General features: G+C 49.2%; 1 protein-coding gene across 1 annotated transcript; it reads left to right on the top strand.

The window, feature by feature from the left end:
• Positions 1-752: 752 nt before the first annotated feature.
• On the top strand, positions 753-1,271 carry LOC134420469 (olfactory receptor 14J1-like; the record flags this gene model as incomplete). Its single annotated transcript, XM_063160636.1, has 1 exon — positions 753-1,271. A coding segment is annotated over exon 1 (519 nt), but the record flags the coding sequence as incomplete, so codon positions are not given.
• Between the last annotated feature and the right edge of the window lie 10,230 nt (positions 1,272-11,501).

Genomic DNA, 11,501 nt, shown 5'->3' on the forward strand with positions numbered 1-11,501 from the left:
TGTGGTGGATCCATCTGCTCTCACCAGGACCTGGTGACATTATAGGGGAATCATTGGAATGTGGCCCCCCTCCACCTGAGAAAGGTTAAAGCGCAGAGAAACTGAACAGGTCAGAATGTGAGACCATCTACCCGCACTTTACATTCATCACTTTGCCTCACAGAATGCACTCTGTTTCCCTGGGGGCAGCGGAAATTCTGAGGCTTTCTGATATCCAAGAACAGCAGCAGAGAAAGGGAGAAGCTTTTTAAAAGAACCCCAGAACACCAAAGAAAAACAAAAAAGAGTGTGTGTGTCTATTCCAGAGGAGGGTATATGGGAAATGGCTTTTATTTTGGTGACAGGTACCTCTCTAAATCTTTGCTGTCCTTTCTTCATGAACAGGTCCCCATGGCCAGCGGCAGCAAATGTCCAACAGCAGCTCCATCAGCCACTTCCTCCTGCTGGCATTGGCAGACACGTGGCAGCTGCAGCTCCTGCACTTCTGCCTCTTGCTGGGCATCTCCCTGGCTGCCCTCCTGGGCAACGGCCTCATCATCAGCGCCGTAGCCTGTGGCCACCACCTGCACACGCCCATGTTCTTCTTCCTGCTCAACCTGGCCCTCAGCGACCTGGGCTCCATCTGCACAACTGTCCCCAAAGCCATGCACAATTCCCTCTGGGACACCAGGGACATCTCCTACACAGGATGTGCTGCCCAAGTCTTTCTGATTTTTTTTTTTCTTGCAACAGAGATTTGTCTCCTGACCATCATGTGCTACGACCGCTACGTGTCCATCTGCAAACCCCTGCACTACGGGACCCTCCTGGGCAGCAGAGCTTGTGCCCACATGGCAGCAGCTGCCTGGGCCAGTGCCTTTCTCAATGCTTTGCTGCACACAGCCAATACATTTTCCCTGCCCCTGTGCCATGGCAATGTCCTGGGCCAGTTCTTCTGTGAAATCCCTCAGATCCTCAAACTCTCCTGCTCCAAATCCTACCTTAGGGAATTTGGGCTGCTTGCTGTTAGTGCCTGTTTATCATTTGGTTGTTTTGTGTTCATTGTTTTCTCCTATATGCAGATCTTCAGGGCTGTGCTGAGGATCCCCTCTGAGCAGGGACGGCACAAAGCCTTTTCCACCTGCCTCCCTCACCTGGCCGTGGTCTCTCTTTTCTATAGCACTGGCACGTTTGCCTACCTGAAGCCCCCCTCCATCTCCTCCCCATCCCTGGATCTGGCCCTGTCAGTTCTGTACTCAGTGGTGCCTCCAGCCCTGAACCCCCTTATCTACAGCCTGAGGAACCAGGAGCTCAAGGCTGCAGTTTGGAGACTGAGGACTGGATGGTTTCTAGAACATTAAACCTCTGGCCAGTATTTGCAAATCACTTGTAATAAAAGTAACCTTTAATACTTCTTGTTATTTTCATTTTGGAGGTTCTTTGTCCTTGTTTAAAATTTTAAATATTTTCTACAAAGTGATGTCATTGTTTGTGCCAACTTGGTGTTGCCAGTGCTGCTGCCGTGGCCCTGCCCCGCTGCCCTGGTGGCCCTGGTGTTACTGTAGGGCCTGAGTGCTCTCGGGGCCGGGCACAGCCCTGGGGGTGGCAGTGCCGGGGCTGCAGCAGGGACAGGCCATGGGCACTGCTGGGGCAGCGCTGACGCCTCAGGCCAGGCCCTGGGGGCTCCAGGCTCCTTGCCCAGGCTCTCTCAAGAACACGCCCAGGCCAATGCTCAGCACAGAAAAGTCCTGTGAGCAGCCCCAGGCTGGCTGTGGGCAGGCTGGGGGCAAACAGCATGGCTGGGGCTCTGCAAGGGCCCTGGGGCAGATGGGAAGGAGCAGCAGAGCAGGGGCTGATCTATCCCCAGTGCGCTGCACAGCCCAGGGCAGCATCCCAGGGCATCCTCATGGAGCTGCCAACAACATCCCCCCTCTGCAGCCCTGGCCTCTCCCCCATCTCACACAGGTGCCCCATCCTTGCAGGCACAGACACGGCAACACTGGCTGAGGAGCCCCTGTTTGCATTGCACAGATCAGGGGGAGCACACCCATGCTGTTGGTGTGGGGACATGAACCTGAGGCAGCACAAATGCCATCAGCCCCTGGGGCCAGCAAGGGCTGTGGGGTCACCAGGGAAACCACTCAGGTTTGTTGTGGCATCTGCAGTCAGCCAGAAAGTTTGTTCCCATCAGCTGGGAGTTTCCTGTCCCACTGCAGACGCTGTTGCTCAGAGCCAGGGCTGCCTGGCAGCCACCCCCAAACTGCCCTGAGCATTTCCTTGGCTTCACTTTCCTTTACTTTCTTTACTCTTTGCTTTCTTTACTCTTCCTGCTACAAATTTCTTTGCTTTCTTTACGCTTCCTACTACACATTTCTTCTTATTTCCCACCCCTCTTCCCTGCCCTGCAAACAGCCCATCCCTGTTTGCCCTTTCCTCTCTGGCCCCACTCCCATTGCAGTTCCTAACTTGGCACCATGGGAACGTCCCTTGGGCAGCAGGATCATCCTACAAGTGCTGCAGGAATTTTCTGCAGGCTCCTGCAGTGCCTGGTGCTGCTCCCTTGCCAGAGGCACCCCAGGCCAGGGGGGCACATCTGGGCTGCTGTGTCTGGCTCTGGGGCTCCCGGTTCTGGGCAGTGAGGAGGGGCTGCAGAGGCTCTGCAGGACTGACAGGATGGGCTTTGGGGCTGGCAGGAGAAGCTGAGGGACCTGGGCTGCTAGAGCTTCTGAAGAGGAGGCCCAGGGCTCCTCCTGCAACTGCTCCAAGGGTGGTTCCAGAGAGTCACAGAATCAGCGATGTTGGATAAGACCTTGGAGATCATCAAGTCCAACCTGTGCCCTGACACTGCCTTGTCTCCCCTGAGCCTCCTTTTACCCAGGATAAACAACTGCAGGTCCCTCAGCTGCTCTTCACAGGAGTTGGTAGTTTGTGTTCCAGACGCCTTCCCAGCCCTGTTGCCCTTCTCTGGACACGCTCCAGCCCCAGCCCTGTTGCCCTTCTCTGGACACGCTCCAGCCCCTCCATGTCCTTCCTAAATTGGGGGACCCACAACTGAACACAGCACTTGAGGTGCTGCCCAAGCAGTGCTAAGCAAAGGGGAAGAATCACTGCCCTGCTCCTGCTGGCCACACCATTCCTGATCCAGCCCAGGAGCCATTGGCCTTCTTGGCCACCTGGGCACTCTGCTGGCTCATGTCCAGCCTGCTGTCCATCAGTCCCTGCAGGTCCCTTTCTGCCTGGCTGCTCTCCAGCCACTCTGTCCCCAGCCTGTAGCACTGCAGGGGTTGTTGTGGCCAACATGCAGGGCCCAGCACTTGGACTTGTTAAACCTCACCTTGTTGGATTTGGTTCCTGGATCCAGCCTGTCCAGGGCCCTCTGCAGAGCCCACCTACCCTCCAGCAGATCCACACTCACACCCAGCTTGGTGTCATCTGCAAATTTGCTGATGCTGGACTCAGTCCCCTCATGCAGATCATCAGTGCAGACATTGAAATCCACGCTGGCTGGCTCTGATCCCTTGGCCATCCTGTGGGTGCCCTGTGATGGCACTCAAGGTGATCTGTTCCATAACCTTGCTGGGCACCCAGGTCAGGCTGATAGGCCTGGAGTTCCCCAGATCCTCCTTCCAGCCCTTCTTGGGGATGGGCTCACACTGGCACCTCCAGTGCTCTGGGCCCTCCCTGCTGAGCCAGCACTGATGGTGAATGATGGAGAGCAGCTTGGGGAGCTCATCCACAGCTCCCTCATCCCCCTGGGATGGATCCCATCTGATCCCACACACCTGTGAGCATCTGAGGGGCTCAGCAGGTCACCAACTGCTCCCCCCTGGATTACGGGGCTCTGTTCTCTTCCCTGTGCCCATCTACCAGCTCAGCAGAGCACTTGTCCTGAGGACAGCCTGCCCTAATATCGAAAATTGAGAGAAACGAAATGTTAAGTAGCTCTGCCTTCTCCTTATCTTTAGTTTCTATATTCCCCACTGCATCCAATAAAGAGTAGAGGTTCTCCTAATCCCATGTTTTGCTATTAATTTAATTGTGGAAACTTTGTCTATTTTTTTTTTACAGAAGTGGTCAGGTTAAACTCTAATTGAGCTTTCACCTCTTGACTTTTTTTCTGCATGACTTCACAACATCCTTAAACATTTCCTAAGCTGCTTGACCTTCTGTCCAAAGTTGATGCACCTCTTGTTACCCTTGAGTTCCCACAAAAGCTCCATGGGCAGCCAGGCCAGTCATTTTCCGCACTAGCTCATCTTTTGCCACATTGAGACAGGCTGCTCCTTCCCCTTAAGATTACTTCTGTGAAACATGTCCATCCTTCCTGGACCCCTTTGTTTTTAAGGGATGTTTTTCTTCAAAAAATCAGGACCTGATTTGGTACTCCCAAAATCAGCATCCTAAACAGGTTAAAGTCTGCCCTTCCTAATTCCAGTGTAGAAGTTTTCTTGCTGCCCCTCCTTCTTTCCCAGAACATTGAAAACTTATTTATTTCATGGTCACTGTGCCCCAGGCAACCTCTGAGCCCAACATCTGCCACCAGCCCCTCTGTGTTTGTGAACAGCAGCAGACAGAACTTTCCTTGGCAGTGGGAGTGTTACCAAAAATTTGGTAAAATAGAAAACTCCTTAACCCCAATGCAGCATTAAAAAGCAGCATTATTTATTCAGGGGGATGCACGGGGGACAGCTCCTCCCTAAGCCCTGCAGGCTGAGTGAAGGAAAGTTTCTGTTTATATTCTGTATATTGCACACATATTCATTGATTTTCCCAGACTAAACATAAATATGATAATGGTTTCCCCAAAATCATTCACATATTTCCCCTCCCCTTCACCCATGTGTTGTTCTGTCTTGGGGTCTCTCTGGTGGTCCCTGGTGGTTGTGGATCCCAATGTTGCAGTGGGTCTGGCTGAGCTGGCAGGACACTGAGGCTGCTGAACTTCCAGTTCCCCTTCTCACACAATGGGCATTGTGTGGTTTCCACAGGCCTGGGGTTTTGGAGAACAAGGTCCGGGTGTCAGCTCACCTGGTGGAGACAATTTATCATCTGGTAACATGAGGTGACAGAGTGGGCTATGATATCACAGAGTGGGTTATGTGAGGTGTTTGAGCAGCTATGACATCATATACTGCCCCTGTGATATCACAGAGCCATCTGTGACATCAGAGGGCAGAGGTCTGACATCACAGAGCAGACTGTGACATCACAGAGTTGGCTGTGACCATCTGTGACCAACCATCAGAGATCAGCTGTGTGACATTGGAGAATGGGCTGTGACATCACAGAGCAGGCTGTGACATCAGAGACCAGCTGTGTGACATCCCAGAGGGGCTGTGTGACATCCCAGCAGGGCTGTGTCAGGTCGCTGGGTTGGTCACTCCGCCCCAGCTCCCCCTCACAGTTTCTCCCAACAAGTCCAATGCTGTCCATGCCCAGCTGGGTCCCTGTCCCCCGGGATCCCCCCGGCCCACCTGGAGCCACAGCCTTGTTTTGCAGAGAAAAGATGAAACCTCCCAACTTCGTAAAAGTTGTAAAGTTCGGTATGCGTTATTACGACACGCGCCGGACGCAAGCCTCCCCAATAGGCAAGCGTACCTCTGAAGACCTCGGGTCTTCTTTTATCCCCCTCCCAAATGCATATGCACACAGTTTCACAATAAGTTCATACATATTCATTCCGCGTGACATTTAGCACTAGTTCTTCTTTATCAGAGGAATTCCTAGGTCTGGGGCAGATCGACCTTGCGGTAATTTCTGTTTTCCTTTCTCTGTCTCCTTGCTGTCTCTGGAATGCGGCCTTTCCTTCAGCTTTGGCCCCACAGACCTCTCACCTCTTCCCGGCACTTCACCTAATTCAGAATGGATCCCCAATTCGTCTCAGCCTCCACCAAAGGATGTTCCACAGGATCCACCCCAGAGCCTGACATGGGGACAAGGGGCCAGGGCTGTGTGACCAGGACATCAAGGACGTGGATTATCCAGGTCACTGTGGCCTGGGTTGGGTTCCCCAGGGCAGGAAAGATGTCTGACAGCTGGAGCAGGGTCTGGGAAGGGCCTCCAAGGTGGGGCTGGAGCCCTTGGGCTGTGAGCAGAGGCTGAGGGAGCTGGGCTTGTCCAGCCCAGAGCAGGGAAGGCTGAGGGGCTCCTCATCCCAGCCTGGCAGTGCCAGTGAGGAGGGGATGGAGAACACAGAGCCAGGCTCTTGACAGGGGGCTGGGGGGAAAAGAAAAAGCCAATGGGAAGAAGGGGAAAGAGAGGAGATCAGCCAGGACAGGAGGAGATGAAATTAGTCAGGCTGGTTTCAGCATTTCCTCAACACCAAAAGCAGCCTGACTTCCCTTCTCCATCCACCACTGACAGCTTTGCAAATCAGGAATTGTTTGAGCTGCTTTGCACCCAATCTAGGTGAGCATCCTGATACAAGAACTTAATTCTGTTTACATCAATCATAGAACCATGTTTGTCTAAATTATTCTGGTACAGAAATCACTTGTGGATGGTGGACTCATCAGATACTGCTGGGGTGTTGTACATAGCTCAGGGAAGAGTGTGATTGATATTAAATTGTGTCCTGTTCCACTATGGTCTGTAGGCCATGAAGAAAAACTTTCTGTGCCTCTGAGTCTCACCAGTTCCTGACCCCCAAAAGGACACAGACATGATGAGTTGTGATTCCCACTCCAGTGGTGGCACCTGGACCTCCCCCTGTAGCTAGAGCAGAGCTCCCTTGTACCACAAAGTCCCTGACAAAGGAGGGATGAAGGAAACAGGACAGGCTGTGGGGATCAGGGGCAGGGCAGAGCCCAGCAGAGGAATGACTTTTGCATTTGATGGAGCTGTGCCTTCCCTTGGCTTTGTTGGCTGAGAAGAAATGAACATCCCTCTGTGTCTTGGGCAGCTCCTTCTCCAAGGAAAGCAGGTGGGAGCTGGAGCCAAGGAGCTGAAAGCTGCAGGTGCTGCCTGGGCTGGAGGGAGCTCAGATTTGCACAAGGCTGCTCTGAGTGCCAGGGCTTGGATGGGGGAAATGGTGGGGTGGGGATAGGGACAGAGTCTGATTGATTGTCAGCCATGAAAGGTCTTGATTTTTATATCTTCAAACTGCATGAGGAGGTACTTGGTTTCAATGTCAAGTGGAGATTGCTATTAACACAAAAAAAAAAAAAAATAAACAGGTCCAAAAAAATGTTTTCTCACAGTATTTTTAAATAGAACATATTCAGTTGAATGCACTTCTGAAATCTCTCTTTTTAACCACACAAGATTTGGAAACCGAAATCAAATTATTCCCAGAGGCTTTGGTTGTTAAGGTGTTCTGAATTTTAATGAGCCCTGAGACACTGAATTCCTGCACTCAAGAGCTGAAGGCTGAACAAGCCTCTGGAGCAGGAAAATTCAGCAGCAGCCTCCAAGGTGCTGAGGATGTCAGCAGCCCCCACTGAGGCCATCCCTGCCCAGAGACCGTGGGGGATGGGCAGACAAGGAGAGCGTCCCTGGGGCTGGGGCAGCACAACTCAGAGGCACCAGCGGCTCCAGCTGGGAAATGGAGTGTGGAATGTGGCTGGGAAAGCCCTGCCTGGGCTGGGCCAAGCAGGACACACAAGCCCTGCCCCCTAAACGCCAAACAATTCTCTCAAGGAGACATTTGAAAAGAATTACAATTGCTTGGGTACTGTGAGCTGGACTCCCTAGAGATATACGAACTGGGGATTCTCAGGAACTCAAAACAACAAAACAGGCTTTACTGGCAATTTTGGAAAATCAGAGAAGCTTTGACAAAATGTTTTTTATGGCACTGTAGTGCTTTTTGTATGTTAATTATAGATCTTTCTAATCTTGAGATTTCCTAATTAATGTACTGATGAATATGTTGGGTTTTAGTGCTGGGTAATTATTTATGTATTTATCTTATTTTGAGATAGGATTACAAGAAAGGTATAGTGGGCTTAAAATTTTAAAAGGGTATGAAAAAAAATTTATTAAAAGTAAAATTAAATAAAAGGTAGTAAGAATTAAAATAAATTTTTTAGAATAATTTTTGTTTCTTTACATCTTTTTCATTTTACTGAAAATGTAAAGAAAGTAAACTAGAAATTTCTAGTCAGTTCACTATTTCTAGAATCAACTTTTTTAGTTTACTGTGGGGAGAAGTTTTTCTTATAAGGTTAAGGAGATTTTTTTACAAGAGGAAAAAATAGGTTGTTTTTTGTTCTTAGTTTTGTCATGGATAACAGTTGTCTCGGGATCTTTGTTATTGTGATGTTGTTTTTATTGCTACAAGCTTTTTTACAGCTTGTTGATGGGTCATGTCAAATTAAGGGGTATTGTTTTAAAGATGAGTTGTTTAAAGGTAATTTTTTTTATTTTTTATTTTTAAATTATTTTTATCTCTGACAATGGAGATCTTCTCTTGGGGATACTGGATTACCTTTTTTTCCCCCTGTTTTGTAAAATTACAGTATTTTAACATTTATTTATTTAACATGCAGGTTTTTCTTTGATTAATTTGAAATATTTTGAATAATTTGAATTTTTTATAGTTTTATGTGTTATTAAGAAAAAGAGTTTTTTCTTTATAGTTAATAAGAAGATTTTAGTTTTAAGATAAAGGTATTTTTTCTTCTTTTTTGGGGGAGGGATTTAACTTTTTACTGACTTTTATGTTTTTATGGGTTTTTTTTTTGGTTGGTTTTTTTAATTTTTTTATTTTAGTTGAGGGAGGGTTGAAGTATTGAAAGGATTTACACCTGACCTGCTGATAACTTGTGGGGGAAGTTGTGGTTGAGTTGTATTAGGATTGCTTTTATGACTGGTTTGGGGCTTTTTATTGTGTTTAATATTAGTTATAGGGTTATTTTGTGTGGGTTGTAGGTTCTGGGGGTTTTAGTTTTAATTGTCTTGGGGGAGGGGACTTGATGGTAAGATTTTAATAGCTGTGGCTAGCTTTTTTCTGGTTGGGGTTTTGTAGCCTCTTTTGTTTTCCTTTTTGGTAGCTGTTGGGGTTTGGTTTGGTTAGAATGACACCAATGGCGGGGGGACGGGGCAGCCTGGGGAGGGGGAAGGGGCTCAGCCCACGGCAGGGTTGCTTGGTTTGGTTTGGTTTGGTTGAAATGGGGGCTGGGGCCAGGGCCCGCTGCTTCTTTGTTGACTGGAAAAGAAAGAGGAGGTTCCTGGGTTTTTTCATCTTTACCTATGTGATCACAGAGGCGTGTTCAGTGTCTTTGTGTTTAAACAGATTGTCAGTTACACAAAATTTTTGTATTACTTTTTAAAATTCTTCTCATGTCAAACTACAACAGACATTCAATCAACAAAAAACACATCTCAAAGCATTGACTTGGCCCATTTGACTTCACAAACTCTAAGCCTGTTCAATTTCATGTTATTCAATATCTGCAGAAGCAAAGAAACATAAGAAGACATGGAAAGAGAGAAAGACAAAAAAGATTTAGAGAAGCACACACAGAGCTACCAATTCCTGGATTCCAGCAGTGTTCAGATGGAAATTCCAAGAGGAGGCAGGGTCAAGATGTGTGCTTGCCTTGTGGTGAGCCTCAAATACCCCTTGGTCTTCCTGGGCCCTTCCCCCAGGTGGGCCTTGGGCTCATTTGGTCCCTCAGGAGCTGGGCTGGGGGCTGCAGAGGTGGCTGTGGAGCATTGCCTGTGCTGTGCCAGGGACTGGCAGCCACTGCTGGGCTGGGATAGAGGCTCTGGGGGGATTGGGGCTCCAGGGCAGGGTCTGGACCTGCCTCTTCCTTCCCTCACACATGAAAAGTTTGTATCCAACAATCTCCTCCAGTCTTTCACAACAGGCAATGTTGGAAGTGGAACCCCAGTTCTGGCCATGGGCACCTGGCTGAGAAGGACAGTTCCATAGGTAGGAAAGCACAGAGACCCAGTTTTTGGAAAGCAGCTGAAAGGCTCACTAGGCCAAGGCCAGCCAGACTTGTCAGGAATGGCAGATTTTGTCGGGAAGCAGTCTTTGGATCTAGGGAGTTGTGGAGGTGAAGCACCAATCTCACCCATGGAAACCCGGAGATGCAGCACAATTCTTTCCCGTGGAAAGGAAAACACGGAGCCTTCCCCAGTGTTTTGGGGAAAGATGAGAGGTGACCCTTGCAAAACCACTGCCAGAAAAACTTGTCCTGGCAATATTCCAGGGAACAATCCCTGGATAAAAGGAAGTTTGGAGGTGAAATCTCAATTCAGGCCATGGGTGCCTGGAGAAGAAGGACAGTTCTTTTCCATCAGAAGGAAAGCACAGAGCCCCAGTATTTCAGCAGCAGATGAGAAGCAACCTTCCACATGCCAAGATCAGTTGGACCAGTCAGGCAGTCCATGGGAGGCAAAACCAGCCAGACCTGTTCTGTGTTCCCTTGGCTTTATGGTGCTCCATAGTGTCACAATGGCGCCTTGGTTCCATAAGGCCCCACAGTGTCACAATGGTCCCAATGATTCCATGAGTCCCTGCAGTGTCACAATGGTCTCTGTGGTTCCCTGTCAGGACCCAGGACATCCCTCTGGCTGTCCTGAGCAGCCAAGACCCCTGTCAGGGGTCTCAGAGACCCTGGCACAGAGCCCAAAATGCCCCTGTGGTTTTGATTATGACCGTGGAGCAAATTACCAACCTTGTATGAAGATCAGCAAGCCACAACAGTTTAAATAGAATATTAGTGAAGTTTTCACAGGGTGGAAAAGTAGATTTTTGCGTTTTTGGTATGGGGGCAAGATGGAGGGAACTAAGTGTGTCCAGCCTTTCTCCTTCTTCTTGGCCTCCATCTTCTGCTGTGGTGTTGGCACTTACAGATTGGTTTAGAGTAGAAGCTCAATGTCTAACATAGGTGATAGGTTTTGGAAAGTAATTGTTAACATTGTATACATAGTTTTTGTATAAAAACATAACACCGCCCTGTGGGCAGGCAGAATGCTTTGGACTGTCTTTGTGAGCTGACCTCAGCAGGGCACTAGAAAATTTTTAATAGATAAGATAAAATAAACAACCCTGAGACCGAGAAATTAAGAGCCCTGACTCCTTCTTCAAGCACCGGGCTGGGAAAAGAGACTTTCAAACTTTTCTCGGGGTCACTCTGACAAGCTAATGATCCCGACAATTCCCCAGGCCCTACAATGACACACGATTCCTCTGTACCAAGCAGCCTGCAATGTACAATTGACCTTTGGATCCTGGGGGTTTGTGGTGTCACAATGGTCTCCCTTTGGCTGCACAGTGTCACAATGGACAATTGATAACAGGAAGCCACTCTGTGTCACCCTGGAGCTTTGGTTCTCTGAAGCCTGCAGTGTCACAATGAACCCTTGGTTCGATGGAGTTCCACAATGTCACCATGGCCCCTCGGTTCTATGCAGCCTGCAGTGTCACAATGGTCTCCTTTGGTTGCCCAGTGTCACAATGAACCACTGAGGTCATGAGGCCTTGCAATATCACCCTGGACCTTTGGTTCCATGCAGCCCTGAAGTGTCACAAAGGCCTCTTGGTTTCACAAGGCCCCACAGTATCACAA

This window comes from Melospiza melodia, chromosome 7 (assembly GCF_035770615.1).
Source record: "Melospiza melodia melodia isolate bMelMel2 chromosome 7, bMelMel2.pri, whole genome shotgun sequence".
NCBI lineage: Eukaryota > Metazoa > Chordata > Aves > Passeriformes > Passerellidae > Melospiza > Melospiza melodia.